Raw genomic sequence first — 25,054 nt, 5'->3', positions numbered from 1 at the left:
CACGCACACACACACACACACACACACAAACACAGACACACACACACATTAAAGATTTAGGTTATTAAACCACGCAAGTCAGGAGAACGACCTTTGGTCTGGTCAATCAGGCAGCCCTTCATTACTTCTCTAAGAGCTTCCCCACCCATAGTGATGTGAGCACCATCATTTTAATTTAATTTTAAATTTAAACTTACAGCAACACCCTGTTAAACTCACAGTGACCAAAAGAAGAAGCCCATCCCACAGTGCTAAGCACCAATTCACTGACCAATCAGCACAGAGAAAAAGCATCCAGCGACAGTTGAATGACCAATGGCGGAGTGCAGAAGCACTCTCCGCAGTGTTTAGCAGCCGCCGATCAGGCCTACCTGCAGTGCACCACCATGGGCCCGGCATCAGGGGGGTTGCAGGCCTTGACTCTGCGCAGGAAGGCCAGGATCGGGGTGGGGTACTCGGGCACCCCGTGGTCGGGCCAGGCCATGAACTGGAACTGCCTGACCTCCCGCTTCTCGCTGGAGCCGTTCTGTTTCACGGAGAGAGGGCAGCTCGCCGTCAGACGCGACCGCGCAACACACGCTCCGGCAGGCCGCCCGCGATCCCACCCAGGTGCTGACGGCACACTTAAATGAACCGGCAGATTAGCCTGCGGCCACGCAAAGGTCATTAGCACGGATGTAATTATGAGGAACGCTCTATTTCTGGATTCCAACAGCAGCGAATGTGCGCTTAGTGTTTTGGGGGCCAAACGTCTGGGCGTCTCAGCGGCGAAATCTCCTGAAAGTAGCCAAGGATGCAACGTGTTTCTCGGAAAGAGACGCGAGCGGTATCCGTAGTATGAAGTCAAATCTTGACAGCACTTCAGTGCATTGGGAAATGACAGAGGTAAGAGGGCTTGACTGGACTGTCCCACCTGCATGCCAACAGCCTTGCGTAGAGACAGGCTTTGGAATGCACCAGATCAGGGCTGCCCAATCCTATTCCTGGAGATCTGCCGTCCTGTAGGTTATCAATCCAACCATAACAAGGCACACCTAATTTAATACCTAGGGTTTTGAGCTGCTAATCGGGAGTGCTGAATTATGGTTGATATGTTATCGCTCCAACTTTAACAAAGCGCAGCTCATTCAACAGCTCGAGATCTCCTTGAGCTGATAATCAGCAGAATGGGGTGTGCCAAATTCGGGTTGACATGAAAACCTACAGGACAGTAGGTCTCCGTGAACAGGGTCGGGCTGCCCTGCGCTAGATACCCCCCCCGATTAAGTAACTGCTCCAGGCGATGTACAGGGGGTTAGGTATGCACAACGGTGAATGCGTGCAACATACTACTCGGCAATATGAAGATAAGCAAGCGGACCTGTGCAGGAGACAGACACGCAGGATCCCGGAGGGAGGTCATACCTTGTAGAGGGCGAAGGTGCGGACGCTGTAGGTGGCCAGCTCCACTGTGTCCAGCATGGTGACCTGAATCATGCCGTAGGTCTCGGTCCCCCGAACGGGCCAGTACTGGTCACACTTCACCTGTGGGACACACGCGCTCATCAGTACACGCACTCACACAAAGCACCTGCATTTTTCTCGCAGGCAGCGAGAGCCTCCTGGAAGCAGAAAACAGGCAGGGTCATGCTGTGCAAGGTCAGAGATGTATCTGCCGTTTCCTGTGGTTGGGGTAAATGGTAAATGGACTGCATTTATTCAGCACTTTTATTCCAAAGTGCTTTAAAATGCAGGCCCCCTCATTCACCCATTCACACACACTCACCAACGGCGACTGGCTGTCATGCAAGGCACCAACAAGCTTGTCTGGAGCAATTTGCTCAGGGACTCTTCGACATACCCAGGGCGGGGTAACCCTTCCAACTGCTCTTACCTACCTAGCTAATGTCAGGCCCATTAGGGATGAACGTTTTAACTCTGTAACAAGTGTTGCCTCTTCATATGTGAGTGGAGGGAGGGGTAGACATGCACTGTTGTTTCTGTGCCAGCAGGGGGCAGACAGTGACGCAAGTCGGCTAAAGCTGAACAGATGGAGGACTCGCCCCAAAGAGTCAAAGCTCTGCAGAAAGGCCTGCCCTTGGTAAGGCTGCTGGCTCTGCTGTTCCTCTGGTGTCTGAGAGCTTGCTTGGTGTGTGTGTGTGTGTGTGTGTGTGTGTGTGTGGGTATACGGGAGCTTATATATGTGGGTTTGTGTGTGTAGGCATGTTTGCGTGTACATGTGGGTGGTTGTGTTTGTGTGAGCGAGTGTGTATATATGGGGGTATGTGTGTGTGTGTGTAGGTATGTTTGTGTGTGTTATGTGTGTGCGCGAGTCTGTCGGCGTCTGTGCACACACTGGGTACTTCAGTGCCGGGTGCTGTGCTGAGTAACTCTCCAGCACTGAGACTCTGCAACCCGAGGTCATAAAAAGGACTGTCAACACTCAACACCAGGGCTGATGTACTCAACAGCAGGGCCACTGCAGTGTTAGGATGTGAATGCCTTGAAGCTCGGTATCTCAGAACTTTACAAGTCCAAGGTTACGAACAGGGCTGCGACATGCACCGCAGTTCAGGCACGCCATTGGAACCAGGAGCCGTCTCTCAGCAAAGCCCGCCCCTGCCCCTGCCCCACACGACACCCATACCCAACGCCAGGGCGCTAGCCGCTCTGCCAGCATTAGCATGTCCCGGGCGAATCGTGCATCACGTGCTGTAACGCTCCTGTGCTTCACGCGCTGTGATTCGTGCCCGGGAACCGCGTCAATACGCCGAGGCGGGCGCCGATAAAGGATTCACCAGCCCGGCGGAGGCGAAGAGTCCTACAGTAACAGATCTGTGTCGCGGCCTCATTGATTGGCTGCGCCCCGGAGGAGTCGGCGGCCGCGCGGGACGAGACGCAGGCGTGACGCCGGCTGACATTTTAAAGGACGGGCCGTCGCGGGACGGACACATTTTCACACCGCAGATGCAGCGGCAATTACGCGCTGCCCAGGCGGTCAGGGGATTAGCGCGCTGGTTTTATTCTCTCGCGAAAACCATGGAAGAGAGGACACAAGTGTTTTTAAGCATCATGCATCCTGCGATGGCTGTCAGCGGCCCTCCTCTCCTCCGGCTGGGGTTAGCCGCGGGACGGCCAATTCTGACACGCAGACGGACGGGGAACACCTCCACACACTGCCATCATCACAAACGGGCCCCGTCATCCCTCCGCTATCTCTGAACCCGAAAGGGGGGGCGCTTCCTGTGGGCCCCCGGCCCGTCCCGCTCCACTCTGAGACGCATCCACGCACACGTGTTCTCCCCCCTTTTTTAGAGCTGCCCTATTTCCAGCCCGGCCTCACGCCCCGAGCGTCTAAATCCGGGAACGCCGTGTTCCCGGGATGGGAACGCGCGAGCCGCTCCCAACCCCCGCTGTCAGGCGGGGTGATGTTTCGTTAGCCCCGGGAACGCTGCCGATTGACTCAGCCCGACAGAGTGTTTACAGGGGGTGCCGCGCATCACCGGGAGCGGCTAGCCGTGTACCACCAGCAGACGCTTTCTGACACACACCCAGCCCGGCGTGCGTCCTGCCCCAGGGAGGGAGGGAGGGAGGGAGGGGGGCCCTGAGCCTGGACTCACCCGGGACTTCTCCTCCAGACGGGTCATCATCACCACGGTGTTGGCCCTCTGCTCCCACACCATCCTCCAGAAGTCGCTGAAGGTCTCGGGCAGCGGGCCCTGGGTGGCGATGTAGGCGTTCTGCTTGCGGTAGCCGTCGATGTAGTTGGCGTTGATGTAGTCGCTGCCTGGCACGGCTGAGGAGAGGGCAGAGGGCAGGGGGCGGCCGGCAGGAACTGAGGTGAGAACATTACAAACCTCCCACGACGGGCGGCGCTTCAGGCTGCCCTACGTCTTATTTAACCAACAGGAGCAAAACTGTGCTAAAATATGCAAAGGCAAGGATGCTATTCTGAGAGCGTAGGAGGACTGCTTTCCTCAGTCACGTCTGAGTGCTCTAAGGCTAATTCCTGACTGTAGGAGACACGAGGGTAATACCGGTTGACCACTTACCATCGACAGAAGTGAGGATGACCCGGGAGTGGTCGTACGCGATGACATTTGCATAGCGGTTCTTTGGCTTGTTGACCTCCAGGTTGGAGTTCTCCCAGGTGAACTGCTGGCCAGGATCGATGGACTGCAGGAGAGATGGCAGGGAAGGGAGTGAGAAGAGGGCAGGAGAGGATACGTCTCCCAAACCACTTGTCCTGTTTTGATGTGGAGGAGCATTTGAAGACAGGTCTAAGAGGATGGCCCTGGATCTGCACGCTGAAGCACCACCGCGCGCTCACACCGAGCCGCCAGGGACGAGTCCAAGGGCTCCAGCGCCAAGCTCAACGGCGCGCGCGCGGGCAACACAAACGGCGCTAAAACCGTACGGAAAAAAAGAACGGCAGTGGAAAAGGATGAGAGCTGCAGATGTTTTTTTGTGGTTCGGGACTGCTGTGCGCTGGCAGGGTGCCAGGTTGCTGGTTATGCGTGTGCCATTCCCACAATAGCAGCGCTACCCGGGAAAACAAACAGCTTGACAAGGATTTGCAATTTGCAAGGATTTTTAGACAAGAAGTCCCTGCAGAACTTTGAATTAACAGAGGACTCTGAACTGCTGAAGAGTACTGCGCTAACAGAGTGCTCCATACTGCCATCTTTAGGATAGGCAGTGTTACTGCAGAGTACTGCGCTAACAGAGTGATCTATACTGCCATCTTTAGGATAGGCAGTGTTACTACAGCGTACTGCGCTAACAGAGTGCTCTATACTGCCATCTTTAGGATAGGCAGTGTTACTACAGAGTACTGCGCTAACAGAGTGCTCTATACTGCCATCTTTAGGATAGGCAGTGTTACTGCAGAGTACTGCGCTAACAGAGTGCTCTATACTGCCATCTTTAGGATAGGCAGTGTTACTACAGAGTACTGCGCTAACAGAGTGCTCTATACTGCCATCTTTAGGATAGGCAGTGTTACTACAGAATACTGCGCTAACAGAGTGCTCTATACTGCCATCTTTAGGATAGGCAGTGTTACTGCAGAGTACTGCGCTAACAGAGTGCTCTATACTAACAGAGTGCTCTATACTGCCATCTTTAGGATACCTAACACACGATCCCTGTACCTAACACACGATCCCTGTACCTAATACCTAACACGCGATCCCTGTACCTAACACGCGATCCCTGTACCTAACACGCGTTCCCTGTACCTAACACGCGATCCCTGTACCTAACACGCGTTCCCTGTACCTAACACGCGATCCCTGTACCTAACACGCGATCCCTGTACCTAACACGCGTTCCCTGTACCTAACACGCGATCCCTGTACCTAACACGTGATCCCTGTACCTAACACACGATCCCTGTACCTAACACACGATCCCTGTACCTAATACCTAACACGCGATCCCTGTACCTAACACGCGATCCCTGTACCTAACACGCGTTCCCTGTACCTAACACGCGATCCCTGTACCTAACACGCGTTCCCTGTACCTAACACGCGATCCCTGTACCTAACACGCGATCCCTGTACCTAACACGCGATCCCTGTACCTAACACGCGTTCCCTGTACCTAACCGAAACAGAGTGGCCTGTCGCTAACTACCTCGAGCCCACACAAAGAAACACGACTAAATGAACGTTATTTCTGCCGCTGGCACAATTTCCCACGCAGACGTTGTCGTCCCTCTCCATCCCTCCCTCTGTCGGCGGGGCTTGGACGCCGAGCGCCGTCTTTATGGACTCGCCCGGCACAGCGCCGTGACGAGGCGGGAAACAAGCGGACCCGCCGCCCGGTCAGACATTCATCAGCCGGGCCTCGTAAAAACCCCACGCACGCTCGAGACGTCGCGCGGTAAAGGCCACACGCCTCGCTCCCTGCTCCCGCCTCCGGCTTTTAACCCCCCCGCGCACGCACCCACGTTACGCCGACACGCTGTTCTAGGTCACGCTCCCACATCCAGTATTTACATTCGCGTGCATTAAAACCGCGGCGAATCAATCACCGAAATCCTGTTTGTGTTCCAGATATTATTTTATGTTTTTTTGCCATTTCAGAGTGAGCATGGTCACATGGCTGACCGTACAGTAATTGGAAAAACCCAGATAAATCAATCATTGTGCGAGGCACCACGGGCGTTTCGGGTTTGTCCGGTGTAGCAATTTTTCATCATTTTACCTGTGGGCTGTTGCCGTGGTGACTATTAACTTGGTACACATGGTCCACACCTGTAATGAACAGTGACCTGATGCATCTGTCAGAGGCTGGAACATGGCTACACATTTGAAAACCTGCCTTGAGTCTTCAGTGGGAGCGTGGCATAGCCGTTATCAGGAGCCCGCTGTGGGTTTGAATCCTACGAGTGAAATGTTTTTACCACAGAGTCAGACGCTCAACCTCAATTACTTCAGTGGATATCCTCCTGTATTTTCTCAGTGTGGAATATATAGAGTTTAATTTGTTTTTATCTACGAATGATGAGGGAGGTCTCGAAAGGCCGGGCTCTTTCTTGCCTTTTCTATGCGTTTGTTTCCTCGCTGCTGTTAGTCTTATCTGCGCATTGTGTATTTTATTTCCTCCATTTAGTGGACAAATTTTATTCCTGAACTTGTAATGAAAGGGGTTCATATAATTTCCAGAGAGACAATTATTTCCCGAGTCCCGAGTTATTGAATTTCTCACATAATTACAGCAGCACTGACGCACGTCCGCCCCCCCCCCCTCCTGCGTGTGATGCAGGCTGTGTTTCTGTATCGATCAGCCCTCCCTCCTCACTAATGTCCCTATGTGGGCCTGATCTATCTGCTCCTGTCGCTGCTCCCGCCTGACCATGTGCATCATCTCCAGCTCCTTCAACCTGCACCCTGAGCCAGCCCGAGTATCCAGCCTACCCAACATAACCCGTATCTACCCAACCTGTGTGTACCCAAGCTGTGTGTACCCAAACCTGTGTCTACCCAAACTGTGTCTACCCAACCTGTATCTACCCAAACTGTGTCTACCTAACCTGTATCTACCCAACCTGTATGTACCCAACCTGTGTCTACTTAACCCGTATCTAGCCAACCTGTATCTACCTAACCTGTATCTACCCAACCTGTATCTACCCAACCTGTGTCTACCTAACCTGTATCTACCCAACCTGTGTCTATCTAACCTGTGTCTATCCAACCTGTATCTACCTAACCTGTGTGTACCCAACCTGTGTCTACCTAACCTGTGTCTATCCAACCTGTATCTACCCAACCTGTATCTACCCAACCTGTATCTACCCAGCCTGTGTCTATCTAACCTGTGTCTATCCAACCCGTATCTACCCAACCTGTATCTACCCAACCTGTACCTACCCAACCTGTGTCTACCTAACCCGTATCTACCCAACCCGTATCTACCCAACCCGTATCTACCCAACCCGTATCTACCTAACCCTGGTCTACCTAACCTGTGTCTATCCAACCTGTATCTACCCAACCTGTATCTACCCAACCTGTATCTACCCAACCTGTGTCTATCTAACCTGTGTCTATCCAACCCGTATCTACCCAACCTGTATCTACCCAACCTGTATCTACCCAACCTGTGTCTATCTAACCTGTGTCTATCCAACCCGTATCTACCTAACCCGTGTCTACCTAACCTGTGTCTATCCAACCTGTGTCTACCCAAATTTTGCCTATCCAACCTGAATCTACCAAACCTGTCTACACCCAACCGGCATCTACCGAATCTATCTACCAAACCTGTATCTCCTGAACCTGAATATAAGCAACCTATATTTACCCAGCCTGTGCCTAGGCAACCTTTATCAGCCCAACCTGCATCTACCCAACCTTCCACGTGCTTCTCTGTGCCGTTTCCCCGACTCTCTGGAGCTCATTACGGAGGGAAAAGGAGGAGGAAATCAGTGTGATAAATGTCAGCTATCGCTCTGCCTCGCCGCGGGTGGGAGGGCTCTCCGGGGGCGCCTGCAGATCACATGGCGTCTCGTTGTTCTCTGACACGCCGCCCGTCCTCGGCTGAAGAAAGCCTGCATTTCCGGAGCCTGCAGCCCAGACACAAAGGCCGGGCGGATGACAGAAGGGCAGCGTGGCGGTAAAGCCTCGCCGCGCCCATTTCACAGCCCTGCACCGGTCCGCCGCCGCGGAGAGAGAGAGAGAGAGAGAGAGAGACAGCACACGCTCCGGCAGCGACTCCATCGCGGGGATTATCCGCCCGGAATATGATGAGAGGCGAGAGCCTCCGATTTAAGCGGGAGCGTTGAAATTCGGCGTGCGGAGGGGAAGGGGGGGAGAGGCGATGACGAGGCGGGCGGAAATGGCCGGAGACGCTGGGGGACGGGGCCGGACAAACGAGACGATGACGGAGAAGGCCGAGAAGGGGCCCGCTGCGTTTCCCGTGGACGGCGGCGGCCCCCGATGCCGGCGGTAATGAATGGGCTGAGGAAGGTGGACCGCGTGTCCTATTTAACAGGCTGTTAAGTCGAGCCGCTGCACCTGCAGAATGACAAATACTGCTCATTACCGCCAGTGCGCCGCTACCACACGGATATCAGTCCCCGCTCACGCCGTCAAAACCCTGTCTGCTGCATCTCGTATCGGTTCCCTCAAACGCGCGTGTGTGTGTGTGTGTGTGTGTGTGTGTCTGTGTGTGTGTCTGTGTGTGTGTCTGTGTGTGTGTGTGTGAGTGAGTGTGTGTGTGTGTCTGTGTGTGTGTGTGAGCATGTCTGTGTGTGTGTGTGTGTGTGTGTGTGTGTCTGTGTGTGTGTGTGAGCATGTCTGTGAGTGAGTGTGTGTGTGTGTGTGAGCATGTCTGTGTGTGTGTGTGTGTGTGTGAGTGTGTGTGTGTGTGTGTGTGTCTGTGTGTGTGTGTGAGCATGTGTGTGTGTGTGTGTGTGTGTGTGTGTGTGTGTGTGTGAGTGAGTGTGTGTGTGTGTCTGTGTCTGTGTGTGTGTGAGCATGTGTGTGTGTGTGTCTGTGTGTGTGTGAGCATGTGTGTGTGTGTGTGTGTGTGTGTGAGCATGTGTGTGAAACTATGCGGCAACTAAATGAACAGATCTTTGGAGGAAAATAAGCAGTGAGGCGCATTTCCTTGGCTTGTCTAAAACATTTCAGACACCGATATGCACCAACATAAGTATACCTGGCCCCGGTGTTAATAGCGGTTTAAGGACTAATGGAGTCATTCGCTGGGTGCTCTCAGAGGGCCGTTTGGCTCGTCCCTGCTGTTGCCATTCGGCCGGCGTTTCGTCAGCAGGTGGGCTGAAGTTCGGCGTTAGCCGGGGAAATGGCCCACAGGAGCGGGGTCACGGGCGACGCGGCGTCCTTTAATCTCGGCCCGCGTCCGGAACCCGTGTGTTTCACGCCACATCACGCGTGTGCAATGAGCCGGCGCGCACAGAGCCTGGACCCACAACATTACGCAGCGCTTCCGGCCGTCCGGGCACGGAGCACAGCGCCGTTCCCCAAACGAGGAATAAAATATCCAGCACACGTGTACACACACACACACGCCAGCGTGCAGACACACACAGGCATATGTATATACGGTACGTGCCTACTGCTGTGACTGTTCGACTATGTAACCCCCTTGGCTGTTTTCATGTGAATGGGAGCCCGTAAAATGCTAGACAAATCCCTGAAAAGGCATTGAGGGTATTTATTTCAATTATACATACATATCCGCACACACACACACACACACACACACACACACAGTGACACGCATGTCGTTATAGTGCAGGCACACAAAGACACACATCCGGCCTGTTCCCTCTCGGCTCCGCTCGTTTGCACGGCATGCTGGGAGCTCTCCCTGGGAGGTACCATGCACAGGGCTGTGCGCCGGGATGAATATGTGAATCGATGAGGGCTGACAGTTTGTCTCGGAGAGTGGCTTAGAGACGCTGCCCGCTGTATTTTCTTATTCAAAAATAAGCTCTGATGTCGTCTGCAGCAGCCGGTAAGCCGCGGTTATTTATGGCACCTGCGTCTCAGAACGGACCACTGGCTGGATGGAGATGAAAACTGATAGCATATCAGCAAATCACCAGCAACCAACGAAATAAAATAATGCTTCTATTGTGGCTGTAGCAGCCAATAGTGCTAATCTGTCACAGCTAGTTAGTTTTGTCCCGCAAGTTATGGCACCCACAGGTCCGCAGTCACTCAACGCAGTGTAATTTCATTGTGTGAGCTTGATAAACACTCCTTACACCCACTTCATACGTGACAACAATACTTAAACCCTTAACTATTGCATGCGAGTCCCAGAATAACATTGGGCAGGCGGGACACATGGTCCCCACATGCGGCATGTGCGAGTCGACGGGAATGGAAGGCCGTCCTTTCGGGAGGGACCCGGCCCTCGCGAGCGGGACCGTGGGAAACGGACCGGGAGGGGACCGCGGGACGGGGCGCACGCGAGGCGGAAACCTGGGCGGAGCCGCCCGTCGCCGTGGGAACCGAGCGTGCGCGAGGACCAACCATCTGCTTCCCCGCGACTCACACCTGAAAGTAATCTCAAAGCAATTACCGGCGCTTGATTAGAGGCGTATGGAGGGAGGAGGGATGTTTGCTCCCAGCCAGAAGGAGGGGAAAGGAGTGTGTGTGCGTGCCGGGGTCGGGGGGCGTGCCGGGAGCCGGGGGCCGGGGGGGGGGGGCGGGGGCAGGGCTCGCGATGACACGTGTGATTAACGGTCACGCTTCTTCATTAAGCGGACTCTGGAATACACGGGGAGGGCGGAGACGCCACTCTCCATCTGCGCGCAGCTCGCTCCTGGAATTCCACCTCCACAGGCGGCGAGGGAGATGCATTCTGGGAGCGAGCCTAGTAACCGTAGCGATACGCTTCCTCCTCGGTGCAGCTGGGAGTGGTAGCTGGAATGGGGAGGCAGTAGGGGGGGGTTTGCAGGCCTGGTGTTGGGAAATGGGGGGGTGTTTGTTTGCCTGGGCTATTAATGTGGGCCACATGATGTTTAAACATAGTGCACATGAGCCAGGAGGTTTCCCAACCATCAATATGAATATGATGTGTTGCACATACACACAAATCCAGAAGATGCCTCCTTACAGTATGCACAGCGATGACTCATTGCTCCACCACCACTGTGTGCTACGCTGACCTGGAAATAGTCTATTTTTGATGCATCTGAGTAACGCTTTCTTTTCCTTCTTAATTATCGCAGGGCCCGGAGACCGAGTACGGGGGCCTGCGTTAGGCTCCCGGGGCGGCCCGCGGGGACCCCCGCGGCCCCTAGCGCTTAAAGAGTTCCCCGCTGTTCGGGGTTACACGTGTAAAAACGGCCTTTAAATCCGCGCTCCTCTCTCCCGGAACGTCACGCACCGCCGGCTCCAAATTCAGCCAATTAGAGTTCCCCGCGGAGCGCGGGCGGGAGGGCGGGGGGCGCGGGCGGACGGGCGGATTCGGGTTGGGGTTGCGTTTTAGAGAAACGGTCCCTCTCATTCCACCGCGGTGCACGTACGACCGCCGCGACCGGTCGGCTCACGGCCCACCGGAAAACACGACGGCTTCCGTGAACCGGAGGAGGCACCGTCTGAACGCACGCAGGGGACGAGCCGCTATGAGCGCGTAATAAAGACATACGAGAAAAAAAAAAAAAAAGGGCTATTAGCAAGGGGCAGGAGTGAAACGAGCGCGCTTGTTTAGCCGTGATGGATTCAAAGGGAGAAAACACACACGGCACAAGTGGATTTAAAAGGGCCACATGTTGTGCTATAATTAATGCTGCTTCCCCCCGCCTCCCTCTCTCCCGCGCTAGAACAGCGAACCTCTGGCTCCTGCCGGGGTCCCCCTGGAACAGCGCCACTTTAAATGCAAATGTCCTCCCTTTGTAGGACATCAACAATGATAATCCCCCCCTGCCCGGTCGCTGCTGCAGAGGGAAGCCTGGGAGAAGGCGCATTCGGGGAATAGCGCGTACGCCCGCGTTACAGAGAACCCGCACGCCGAACGCCGCCTTCTGACGGGCGCCATTAGACGCAGGGTGTTAAGTAATTCATCTTCCCTTTTGTGCGCCAGGCAAATTAAGACTGAAATCTGAAGGGGGGAATAAAGCGTCCAGTCATAACCGTGTCCCCTATTATGTAACTAAGTGCTTCTTAGACAAAGTGAGGGAGAGCTCAAAGCACAAGTAAATGGCACCTGAAGATGCCGGTTACAAAAGAAGCTCCTTTGAGGAAGAAAAGCAAACTTTAAAAAGAGAGCCCTGCTTTTTTTCCCGCACAGGTGAAAATCGTTATGTTTCATACGGCGGGGATTAGGGGGGTTTGTCTAAGGGCGGGCGGTTCGGAGTTTGAGTTTGCTTCGCGCTTTGGGAGACGGCGCGCGCGTGTTTGCTCCGGTGCCCTGTCGCAGCGAAGGGGCGTGAGAGAGAACAGAGAGCAAGAAAGACCCGCTTCCATCTTTCCTTCTACTCTCTCCTCCTCCTTCCTCTCCTCCCAGCTCCTGGCCACGCGTTTCACCTCTACCTGTATGAGGTCTGTTCTATTCTTTAAAACACGAATGAAAGATAAATCAAAGCGTGGCAGCCGGAGGCCAGCTGCACTAACGGGCGGACATTAAAGCGCAGCTCCGTCCTCCTCTGCGCTCCCGGCCAGCGGGTCCGTTTCTCAGGTGATTCGGTTGAAGATAAACAGCCTGGCTGTTTAGCACATTAACGGCGGAGCGGGGGAGACGTGGCGCACGTTTCCCATCGGACCCCGAGGCCGCGGCCATTTTGTCCGGCGTTTCTCCCGTGTGTGGTAAGATGGCCGCCGCTCACCTCGTACTCCTGGGAGAAGCGGAGGCCGTCGTTGGCTTTGAGGCGCTCGATGTGGTCGGCCAGGTCGCAGACGGGGATGGGCGGGTGCTCCCTCATGCCTGTGGGGGTGGGGGGGGACAGATAGAGGACGTTACACTCAGACCCCGCGGGGCCCCCTGCGCGGCAGGGTCCACAGCACAGGAACATCTGCCCTCAACACACTGACAGAGATGAGGCTGCCAGGGACGATGTGGGTGTCGGGGGAAGTGCACAGCTTGACGATGCATGTGGGGAGAGAGAGAGAGAGAGAGAGAGAGAGAGAGAGAGAGAGGTGGAGAGGAAGGGGGGGTAAGAGAGACATAGAAAGAGAGGGGGAAAGAGAGGGAGCGACAGAGGGTAAGTGGGAGAGAGGGAGGGAGGGAAGGGGGGTGAGAAAGAGAGAGGGAGACAGGGAGAAAGCGAGAGAGAGAGAGAGAGGGAGAACTGACGCAGGCTGATGACGTCGTCATGCTGCGTGGGGGGGGGGGGGGGGCGGGGCAGGAAGTGAGGTCAGCAGAGAGACATCGCTGATGTGCGTGAGCGGATGAGCATGCTCATGGCCTCGCGGAGTCCATCAGCGCTCAAACAAGAGCAGAAACAGAACCGCCACGCGACCGCGACCGCGCTCCAGTCAGCCGTCACGGTCAGACCGCGCGCCCAGGACAGCGGGGCTTCCACCCCAAACAGAGAAATCCCCTCCTTTTAACAAATGTTCCCATCATGCCCTATATTGTCAGGGTCTACCTGATGATTTATAGCTAATCTGCCAACACAAATTCCCCCCCCTGTCTCTGAGCTCCACAGGTCTGGCGCTTCAGTGGATTTTTTCCCCAACGCGGCGAACGTGACGCGTTCCTCCGCGGCGAGGACGTCCGGGCGGGCGAGACCAACGCGCAGAGACACGGCTTAAAGGAACGGCGACGCCGCGGACGGAGTTTCTGCAGAGCGGCGTCTCGTAACGCGGGGCGAGGGAGCCGGGGCAGAGGGCCACCTTCTCGGAAAGCCTCCCGCCCGCGACGCCGTTACATTACACGCTGATTAATGGATCGTAAAGAGAGCCGCTGGTGGGGAGCGCCATCAGAAGACCCGCTATCCATTACGCCGGCGCTGTTCAGGGGCTCGAATCTCCGTCTCCACTACATTAACTGCCTCCGCAGCCAAAGCACAACTCACAATTCCAATTAGAGGGAGAGAGAGAGGGAGAGAGAGAGACGTGCAAATGCAGTGCTTTCCATCTGGAACCACGGCAACCTGGGAGTCCGAAGCTCTGCCAGCAAACTTTCAGTTAGAAGCGAAAAGAGCTTTTATATGCGCACTTTTATATGAACTCACTGGGCTGTGTTTGCTAGTATTTTGCTGAGCAAGTCGTTTGACTGACCAGTGCCCTGGAACACCTTGCTGCGCAGAGTGCTATATGAAAATGAACTGACTGGTTGGTCGGAGGCGAGCTCTCCGTACTGAACGAGGCCGCCGGTTTTTGTTTGGGGCGGGTGGCGTCGTCGGGGGGGAAAAACGGACGCGAGAGCCAGCCAGCGAATGGGAAACGGGAGAGGAGGGACCCCCGAGGCACACCCGGGGTCCTGCTCGTGATGGCGCTCGGAAACCGAAACTCAACAGACGCCGTGCAGTGGGGTTTGGGAGCGGAAATGACAACACACGTGAGGGGGGAGAGAGAAGCAGAGGATGGGAGTACAGTGGGAGAGACAGACAGACAGACAGACAGACAGAGTGAAACATATAGACCAAATAAGACAGCAGGAATGGAAACTAACTTGGAGTGTTCGGGCAACTGGGGGCACTGGGACCTGTGGAGAAAAGATGGGGGGAAGGAATAAGGTGTCTATCAGTAATCATCAGAGCTCAAGGCTGCAATCGCTGCGGGACTGGACTGGCCTGATGAAAGGGGGAGAGAGAGTGGTCACGGGAGGTCTGGAGTGCAGGAGGAAGCAGGAAAGAGTGTAGAGAGAGATGGAGAGAGCACCGGGGAGGAGGCTGCCACAGGTGGAGGTGCAGAACAACCGTGCGTGCGCGCGTGTGTGTGTATGCGTGCGTGTGTGTGTGCGTGCTTGTGTGTGTGTGTGCGTGTGTGTGCTTGTGTGTGTGCGTGCATGTGTGTGTGTGTGCCTGTGCGTGTGCGTGCATGTGTGTGGCAGGGGCAGGACATTCCCTGTCAGAATGACCATCTCAGCATTACCTTCTTGTGTCTCACTCAGTTGCCTCTGGTACAATATAATGGAGGCCAGGCTGACCCCCTCCCTCTGTCACTACATTTAACTGCTGTGCTGCATTTGTGTGTATCGGGTGCAAACTGCACAGGCCTTTCATCTCACATTCGTCTGTTCTGCGCATCAGTCTAACAGGCTCCACCTGGTGGTGATTCCGTGCCAGGTCGGTTCTCACAGGAGGAGTGAATGGCAAGGAAGGTCACGCGCAAGCTTCACACTTTTGGCAGACGCTGTGTTTACGGCCCCAGTATTTACAGACATAATATTTTTGAACGCCGTTTGCATTTGTTTACTTTCAGCAGGTGACGACCCTTTGTGGTGGGTCGAGCACCAAGGAGGATCAGGGGTGGGGGTGGGGGAGGGTAGGAGGCAGAGAAAGGGGGCAGAGGGGGAAAAAGAGGGAGTATTGAGGGAAAGAGAGGGGGCATTAGGGAATGAGAGAGGGGGTATTTCGGGAAGAGGGAGGGGGTAATCGGAGAAGACAGAGGGGGTATTGGGGGAAGAGAGAGGGGGTAATCGGGGAAGAGAGAGGGGATTTTGGGGGAACAGAGAGGTGGTATTTGGGGGAAGACAGAGGGAGCACTAGGGAAGAGAGAGGGGATTTTGGGGGAACAGAGAGGGGATTTTGGGGGAACAGAGAGGTGGTATTTGGGGGAAGACAGAGGGAGCACTAGGGAAGAGAGAGAGGACTTTGGGGGAACAGAGAGGGGATTTTGGGGAACAGAGAGGTGGTATTTGGGGAAGAGAGAGGTGGTATTTGGGGAACAGAGAGGGGGCATTAGGTGAAATGGGAGGGGAAGAGGAAGAGTGTGAGAAGCTGGGAGAGATCATCATCCCGTGTGAGTCAGCCATTTTAATTCCTCTACAAAGTTCAAAGGAAGGCGGTGCGGGTCCTGGGGAACGAGTATCTTTAATTACCCCGGGCCGTGGAGGGGAGCAGCCGGAGAGAAAGGGAAAAGCAGGGAGTTACACTTTCGCTCAAAGCCCCTTTATCCTCCCCCCCCTCACCTCGGCAGGGAGCGCAGAGGGCCGAAGGCCTCATCTGCATGTGAAAGGGGAACGGAGCGCTGGGGATTCCTGACCTGAGCCGGCCCAGATAGAGCCTCGCTTCACCGCACCGCCTGACATTTCAGGACCTGACATCGTCATCCCGAACCCGCCGGGACCCGCCATTTACTCTCCCTAGGGGAGGGGAGGAACTCCCACTGCTGACAGGACGGGGAGCGCCTCTCTTTTCAGTCCGGTTCAGCCCGGAACCGTCCCCCTGAGCTCATTGCGTGCGTTCAGCCCTGTTGCCCTTTCCCCGGTGAACCTGCCTGTAAAAAATCTGAAAGGCCAGGTTGAAGTTTTGCAACCCTGGGTGTTTTTTTTCTCTCTTTCCCCCTTGTGTACTAAACCGCGCGGACGTCAGGGTGGGAAAAGAGAGGCTAAGCGAGCCCACACAAACCCGCTCGCCGCCCCCTTGGCACGGACGCCCGATCGTGATTTCTGCACGCTTTTTCGAAAGGGTCCTGAGGCGCGGCGATTTCCTTAGCGATGAATCGGTCTTAGAGCCGTGTACACCGGCACTTCTAAGGCGCTGCTAAAGTGAAAATATAATAGATTTACGCTGACGGGGGGGCTGACAGGTGAAGCTGACGCTTTGTTGTTGGGAGGTCTGGGGGAGGGCGGGGGGCGGGCGCGGAGGAAATGTCAACACCCGACAACACTCAGGCGGAGGGCAGCTGACCTCGTGTGGCGGGCAGAGCAGAGGATTTTGGAGAGTCTCTGTTCTTAAGTGTGTTGAGGCACCCTTCCTCTTCTCATCGGCGGAAATTACAGACGGGGAATATTTGGGTTATCGCCACAGATACGTGCACCGGGAGGAGATGTGCGTGGGTCGGAACGCGCTCCCTGAAAGCTGCTGAACGGGAACGAACCGGGACGTTTCAAACACGCACGCACGCAGCCCAGCTCATTAAAGCTTCCCACAGCAGGTGTGGTCACGGTGCGTTTGACGGATGGGCGCACTCGCAAACTGCCTTTCTCAAAAACGCGGGTAACAAATCTTTCCCCCGTCTGACGACATACTGTGAGGGAAATGAGGAACTCTTGCTGTTTTCGGGGGAGGGGGGCGGGCGGGAGAGAAGGAGGAGGAGGAGTGGGGAAATCGAGAATGATGCGTGTTTGTCAAGACAAATGCGCTGCTAATATAGCACTCAGTATGGAAGCGCAGTTTTATGGCGGATAGTCTTAAGCGTGGATCCGGCTTATCGCACTCCCGTTTGCATCCTAGCTGCACCCCGCTTTAACACACTAACTGACCACTGCTAGGTCACAGGACCGGGATAAGACAGGAGTAGCCATTTCAAATGAATACACACCCATGCTGCACACTCCCATATGCAGCCATGTTATGTCTCGTCTGGCCAGAACTCTACCCTGTGTAACCAGTGGTCGGAGGCAGAGCAGGACCTGGGTGGGTGTGAGGGCAGGCGGGGGGCTGAACGCCCTGTGTAACCAGTGCTCAGAGGCAGAGCAGGACCTGGGTGGATGTGAGTGCGGGCGGGGGGGCTGCACACAGGGTGTGGCGTGCTGGGCGGGACGGTACCTGGGGTCTGGTAGTTGAGTCTCCTCATCTCCACGGGGTCGGAGGAGTTGGACAGCAGGGAGTCCTTCACGCCTCCCGAGTGCTCGTCCTTCGGTGAGGGGGAGGCCCGTTTCCTGGAGGGGCGGAGGAGAAGCAAGGAGAGGTTTGAGGTGAGGTTTCGTCTGACTGTGTTCGTGCTGGGCTAAGCCCCCCCGCTCAGGGCCGCCTGGGCGGAGTGATCACACCGTGCCCCAGGCGGTGGAGACCACCGGCGAGGGCCCGCCCTGCTCCTGTGTCTGAAGCGGGGCGGGGCGGGGCTGGGCGGTGTGTTTGGCTCCCTGGCGCTGGCTGTGGGAGCCAGGCTGTGGCGGTGATTAGCGGATCAGCTGGAAAGTACAACACTGCCTAATTACGCCAGATCTACACCTGCACACACAAGCGCCGCTCCCATCAGGAAGCACACAACACGTGCTGTCTGCATGCTAATGTGGGGAGGGAGGGAGGGAGGGAGAGGGGGAGAGAGAGAGAGGTGAAGAAGATAGAGAGTGGGAGAGTGAGAGAGGGTGGAAGAGAGAGATGGAGGGAGAGAGGGGGGAGGGGGAGAGAGAGGGGAAGAAGATAAGAGAGCAGAAGGGAGAGGGAGAGAGGGAGAGAGGGCGAGAAAGCATAAGGGAGGGAGGGTGAGAGGGGGAGAGGGGAAGAAGATCTCAGAAGGGACAGAGGTAGAGAGAGACTGAAAGAGATAGGGGCAGGCGAGAGAGAAAGAGACAGAGAGAGGCAGAAGGTGAGAGGGGGTGGGAGAGGGAGGGAGAGAGAGTATAAGGAGAGAGAGAGAGGGAGAGCGGGATGAAGAAAGACTGTGAGGCAGGGAGAGCAGGAGGGAAGAAGGGCCAGGGAGAGAGTCCGGGGGAAACAAAGGTTTGGGCGCATCTGTCAGCGCGGCCCAGGCGGTGCCAGGTCCGCGGGCCCCTCGGAGAGCAGGGTGCTTGGGAATTTCACGTCTCACTGCGCTCAATTTGCCAAGCTCTGAGGGCCCTTCAGCACCCTTCCCCCAGAGTCACTCCAGAGACGGGCGCCTGTCTGCGAGTGCTCCGCGTCTGCGGAGGACGGTGAGGCCGAACCGTCCCCCCCCCGACGGGCAATCTCTATCCGCTTCCATCTGACCGGAGTCCATTACGCCCGGCCCCTACGCTCCCCTTCACCCTCCACTGCCAAGACAAGCCTCTTTAGGCCCGGCTCCACGCCCCGGCGGCAGGCAAGCCTCAACACCGGGGAGGGGAGCCGACGACAAATGGAGGCGTTCTGCCCGAAACTCAAAATAAGAGCGAAAGAGGGAAAACAAGGGAACAAAGCTCACTGTTCGCTTCACCTCGCCTCCCCCCCCCAAAAAAAAGAGCCTTTCACTGAAGGAAATGTCAGCTTTGACATTCAAAACACTTTTATTTCAATATCTGCCTGTCTGGCATTTACTTTCACAGACTGTGCTCAGATGTGGGGGAGATAGAGTGAAGACTGACCTCCAAACACTCAGATAGGATTTACCTTGAAAGAGTCAAGGTAGATGAGAACTCAGATGACCCCGCGCTGAACCCGAGGAACGAACGCATTCGCGGCGGGCTCCTGTTCCGCAGACAGCTTTCCATTACGTTCTCTTTCACGCTCGGGTTGGGACTGACAGGAGGTGATTCTGGGCCTGCTCTATCCCAGCAGCATCCTCCATCAGTTTGGGAAGGTAAACATAAGCATGCACGCGCTCTGAAGTGCACTGCCACCCGCTGAGCCATCTGCCTAATCTAGTACCTGAGCTTCACAGTAACAGCAACAGCACAATGAAGAGAATATCAGAAACTGCTATAGCACCTTGAGTTAGGGAATACTGGTGACTGCTATAGCACCTTGATTTAGGGAATACTGGTGACTGCTATAGCACCTTGACTTAGGGAATACTGGTGACTGCTATAGCACCTTGACTTAGGGAATACTGGTGATTGCTATAGCACCTTGACTTAGGGAATACTGGTGACTGCTATAGCACCTTGACTTAGGGAATACTGGTGACTGCTATAGCACCTTGACTTAGGGAATACTGGTGACTGCTATAGCACCTTGACTTAGGGAATACTGGTGACTGCTATAGCACCTTGATTTAGGGAATACTGGTGACTACTATAGCACCTTGATTTAGGGAATACTGGTAACAGCTGTAGGACTTTTAGTTAGGGAATACTGGTGACTGAGTCCCTCCCACCCTTGTGTACTGGTGCAATAAGCAGTAGCGGCTTGCTTTGCGTATTTTAGCAGATGAGCGTACAGTGCACCCTCCTGAACTGATAAAGGGCGCTGTGACAGACAGATGGGCTAAAACTCACAAAAAGCTTCTTTGTAAACCAGCAGAAGGAGAAGAGTGGGAGTTGTGACAGACAGGGATGTGTCATGGGATTTACGGTACCTACCTTTCTTGTTTGCTGGGTCCACAGAAAGCAGGGAGGAAAGAGAGAGAGATAAAGGGTGATTACGAGCACGGACGTCCCCTAGCCTCCTGCGGAACCAAAGTCGCCTGACTCGCCGTAACCCCTGACCCACGACTCATCCAGATTCAGGCCGTGACATTTCAAAACCGACAATCTAGAGAAGGCTTCACGCCGATCACCCTGGCTCTTATAATCCTGAATAACTCCGCCACCAGCCGCTTCAAAACATAACGTGAGCTGGTCAACCCATGTCGAGCATGGAGCTGGTCTGAACTGGTCAACCAGTTTCAAACCTAGCTTGAGCTGTTCGGCAGATTCCCGGAGACCAGCGACGACGGGGACCTCGCGGAGAGACGAGACGGCAGAACCGCCGGGCTCGGTCCCTGCGCTTCGGCGCATGAACGAGAGCAGCCTGTCTCCTGGCAGGACGTCTAAAAAAAGGGCACGGAACGCGACCAATGGCGGCGCGGCGCCCCGGTGGGAGACAGCAGCGCTCTTTTTGCGAGCGACTCCGGGGTCTATCTGGCACTAAGAGTCCCCAAGCTGTCCGCTCGTGACTCACCCGACGTGTGACCGCGCAGCCTCACCTAACAAATTGCGGCGTTATTCACAGAGCAGGAATCAGCGGGAGGGGGGTTTAAACAAGGTGCCGGAGCTGACTGGCTCGTCAGGCATGCTGCGCGCCGTCACCTTTCCGCAGAGGTGTGGGATCCACGGAGCCTGCGAAAAGTCACTTTGAGGTGCGAGAGAAATTCAGCCCCGCGATTTCGCAGGAATCTGTAAGAACTACTGGATGTGTGTGTGTGTGTGTGTGTGTGTGTGTGTGTGTGCGCGCACGGTCAACTAAACACAGCGCGAGCCGCTCATTGTTCATTTTCAAATTCTCATTGATTTCTGCCAGTCTTGCTATTGACGGCAGGCTCCAATCAGGCACGGCGAATAGAAAGCGTAGAGTTAACCGGTGATCATCCGTTTGAGGACAGTCCCGGGGGTTGTTGAAGGGAGAGTATTTAAAGTACTGTTTTATGAGGGGTTACGCGGGGCAGGTAGCTCTCGGAGCTGAAGCAGAGCAGAGGGAGGGCGGAGGGGCGGCGTAGACGGGGCGGGAGCAGCGGATCGATGGGATTAGGCTGTCTGAGCTCTGAGCTCCCTGCTCATCTGGACCAGGCGGCGGCAGGGCTGTGATTGGCAGTTCCTGGTCTGTCACTCGCGCGCGTGGCGGGGACAGCCGTGCCGCGAGGGCGTTTTAGCGGGGTGGGACGCGCGGGTCGAGGCGCTGGGACAGGCGCTGCGGGGGGGGAGATTAAATGACGGCCGGGTTCGGCAGCGAGAAAGCCCCGCTGCTACGGAAACCGTAGCGTTAGCCTCGACGCAGCGAGAAGCGGGCGGCGCTTTAACCTTGGCGAACACTGTCGCCTCGCGTCAGGGCGACCCGTCGTGAAAAGCGGCGTGTTTGAATACGGGTCGCTAAGGAGGCCGTGTCGGCTGTGGGAAGTGGGGTGGGGAGGGGGGAGGGCAACACCACGGCACACACGCAGCGCGTGCTGTCTGCGCGAGGCGGGGGGCGAGCAGACGCCCCTGCGTGTGTAATCGAGCGCTCCGTGTGCGGGGAGCGGGGGCCGGCGGAGGTCCGGGCCTGAACGCTAAGCGTGCGATAAAGAGGACGGGCCCTTTAACGCGCGAGGCGTGGAGCGCCGCACCTCCGCGGCAGAGCCAGCGCTCTCCGCCGCGCGGGGGAGGGCCCCTGACACGCCCTCACCGACCCCACGCGCCGTTACTCAGCGTCGCTCAGGCCGCCCCCCGCGCTGAAAATAACAAGCCGGTGACTGAGGCCCGGCTAAGGAAGGACACAATTACCAGCCGGGGAGCTGGTGGAACGAGGGGGTAATGGTGCCGCTCACCAGCGCCAGACTCTCACTGACTGAGCTCTTTTCCACTTGGTGAAAAACCCAGCGAGGGGCCCCCGCTGAACGATCGGGGAGGGGGGAGAGAGGAGCGCCATTTCTCACGAAGAGAAGTAGGGCTGCTACAATTTTATACTACGAAGCGTTCTTTTTTTTTTTTTTTAAGCAGGGTGAAATTAAATAAATCAAAAATAGAAGTCAGTGTCAAGTGTTTTTTATCTTCAATCTTAAAATTCCTTTGCACAGAGGCTCAATACTGGCTTTACTTGCCTGGGGAGTTCTGGGGTACCGCGGTATATTAAAGGGGCGTCCCTGTGGAGGAACAGGGCGTATACAACTGCTGAGGGCTTACTGTCCCTGTGTGGTTGGGGGGCCCATTTATCTTCCCATGGAGTAGGAAACAGTGGTAGAGGAGGCAATGCAACAGCCTGTAATGTCTCAGGGTTAAGGTAGGGTCAGCCTGTACTGTCTCATGGTTAAGGCAGGGTTAGGCTGTAATGTCTCAGGGTTAAGGCAGGGCTAGCCTGTAATGTCTCAGGGTTAAGGCAGGGTTAGCCTGTAATGTCTCAGGGTTAAGGCAGGGTTAGCCTGTAATGTCTGAGGGTTAAGACAGGGTTAGGCTGTAATGTCTCAGGGTTAAGGCAGGGTTAGCCTGTAATGTCTCAGGGTTAAGGCAGGGTTAGCCTGTAATGTCTCAGGGTTAAGGCAGGGCTAAGCGTCACTCAGTGGGAAGAGACAGTCGCTGAAAGGGGGACTGGGCGAGCCCTCACCTCTTGAAGAGCAGGATGGCGATGACGATGATGATGATGAGGATGACGGCCAGCACGGGCCCCATCACCCACAGCATCTCGGGCTCCTCGATGGACTTGGACATGCCGCCCGTCATCTCCACCTTGATGGGGTCCGAGTACGGGCTGGCCGAAAACGTCTTCTGCAGGGGGGGAGAGAGAGAGGGAGAGCGTCAAAAACAGAGGGAGAGAGAGGGACAGAGAGAGAGACGGAGGGAGAGCGTCAAAAACAGAGGGAGAGAGAGGGAGAGCGAGTGTCAGAAACAGAGGGAGAGAGAGAGGGACAGAGAGAGAGGGAGGGAGAGCGTCAAAAACAGAGGGAGAGAGAGGGACAGAGAGAGAGGGAGGGAGAGCGAGTGTCAGAAACAGAGGGAGAGAGAGACAGAGAGAGAGAGGGAGGGAGTGCGTCAAAAACAGAGGGAGAGAGAGGGACAGAGAGAGAGGGAGGGAGAGCGAGTGTCAAAAACAGAGGGAGAGAGAGGGACAGAGAGAGAGGGAGGGAGAGTGAGCGTCAAAAACAGAGGGAGAGAGAGACAGAGAGAGAGAGGGAGGGAGAGCATCAAAAACAGAGGGAGAGGGACAGAGAGAGAGGGAGGGGGAGTGAGCGTCAAAAACAGAGGGAGAGAGAGACAGAGAGAGAGAGGGAGGGAGAGCATCAAAAACAGAGGGAGAGAGAGGGACAGAGAGAGAGGGAGGGAGAGCGAGTGTCAAAAACAGGGAGAGGGAAAGAGAGAGAGAAAGACAAATGTACACATTTGTCAGGCCAATAAAGCATATTGAATTGAGAGGGAGAGAGTGAGAGAGAGAATTGAATTTAATGTTTAGCACTAGTGGCAAAATGGCCACCTATCACAAAATGAGGGACAACCAGTCAGGCACCGTCTCCGTTATCTGTGCAGTTATTACAATTGCTTCTTATGACTGTAGTTATACGTCTCGTGTGTCATTTTTAACTGTTTCACGGTGTACAGTGAAGGGAGAGAGAGAGAATGTGTGAGACAGATAAAAAAAAAGACAGTGAAAGAGAGTGAATGTGTGAGAGGAGTTGGCAGACGGGGGAGATGAGAGGGGCATGTGTGCAATATTGCCGGGACAGTACATGTGAGGGGAGCTGAAAAAAGGAGCTGAGAACTCAACACGTGCCACTGGGTGTTTGTCAGACTGCAAAGAGTGCAACTCGGAAAGGCAAAAAAAAAATCACACCCTCCAAAATAAAGACGGACTGCGCTGCTTTTCTCCACAACACCACTGGAATGAAACATTTATGTAACATTATGGTAATGGGAATTGAATAATATATACGTCTTCTGACTCTTGTGATCTAGCGGCGGTGGGAAATTCGCTTTCATCTCCTCGAACCCGTGATATCAAGGCCGGGACTGGCGAGGGCTGCCCCGTGTCGGCTGGGCGCCCTCGGACGGGAGGCGGAAGGCATTCTGGGAGCTGGCCCGGGGGGGCACGGGCGCGCGCCGGGAGCCCTCCGAATGTTCAAAGCTGCGCCGTCACGCGCCCCCGTCCCCGCAGGAACGCGAGGCCACCTAATCACGTTAGAGACACCCGCCCCGCCAGCAGCGCAGGACGACGGAGAGAGGGATGAAGACTCAGAGAGAGAGAGAGAGAGGGAGGGAGAGAGGGGGAGAGATAGTGACGGAGAGCGAGGAGAGGAGAGATAGCGTGGGAGAGCGAGAGAGAGAGCGAGCGAGCGAGAGAGATGAATGGGGACAGGGAAAAAAAAAAGAGGTAAAAAATGATATCCTCTTCATTAGTGTGCCCCACCGTGACAGAGCAGCGTTATATAACGCGGGGGCCGCTTCCAAGCCTCTAAATGAGATCTGCCGGCTGTCTCCGCTCCGAACCCGCCCTGACACAGCGCCGGGGCCCCGGGGGACCGCCCCCCCACCCCACCCCCTTCTCCCCGCAGCTCCCAGAATCCACCGGGACGGCAGGCGCCGCCTGCCCCTCCGCCTCCCCCTCCGCCTCCCTCCGCGCCGTTAAACGGTGTGACGCCCATCCTTCCGATATTAATTGGGCAGATAAAGGGGATGAGTTGGAGGGCCTGTAACCTGTGTACTCACATGACTGGCTGATGAAGGGGCATGTGTGAGCGTGGCACAGAGAGCGTGCCTGCTGGTGCGTGTGAATCAGCTGTCAGGAGAATTACTGTGCCTGTGTGTCTCTGTGTGTGTGTGTGTGTGTGTGTGTGGGGGTGGGGGAATGCATGTGTGTGAGCGTGTCTCTGTGTGTGTGTGTCTGTGTGTGTGTGTGTGTGTATGCGTGCGGGTGGGG

At 55.6% G+C, this 25,054-nt stretch overlaps 1 protein-coding gene across 3 annotated transcripts in view; it reads right to left on the bottom strand.

The window, feature by feature from the left end:
- Positions 1 to 25,054, bottom strand: part of LOC133128624 (receptor-type tyrosine-protein phosphatase F) — a 235,413-nt gene that overhangs the window by 12,786 nt on the left and 197,573 nt on the right. For all 3 annotated transcript variants that reach the window (XM_061242300.1, XM_061242299.1, XM_061242301.1), the window contains 7 exons: positions 22,751 to 22,911; positions 17,627 to 17,739; positions 12,794 to 12,891; positions 4,032 to 4,155; positions 3,600 to 3,775; positions 1,405 to 1,524; positions 372 to 526 (listed from right to left, as the gene is read on the bottom strand). In XM_061242300.1, coding sequence (XP_061098284.1) covers positions 372 to 526; positions 1,405 to 1,524; positions 3,600 to 3,775; positions 4,032 to 4,155; positions 12,794 to 12,891; positions 17,627 to 17,739; positions 22,751 to 22,911 — 947 coding nt within the window. The remainder of the gene's footprint in view (positions 1 to 371; positions 527 to 1,404; positions 1,525 to 3,599; positions 3,776 to 4,031; positions 4,156 to 12,793; positions 12,892 to 17,626; positions 17,740 to 22,750; positions 22,912 to 25,054) is intronic.

The sequence above is a fragment of the Conger conger genome, chromosome 5 (assembly GCF_963514075.1).
Source record: "Conger conger chromosome 5, fConCon1.1, whole genome shotgun sequence".
Taxonomy (NCBI): Eukaryota; Metazoa; Chordata; class Actinopteri; order Anguilliformes; family Congridae; genus Conger; species Conger conger.
The sequence above is the reverse complement of the archived record's forward strand: the minus strand, read 5'-3'. Positions and strand labels throughout refer to the sequence as shown.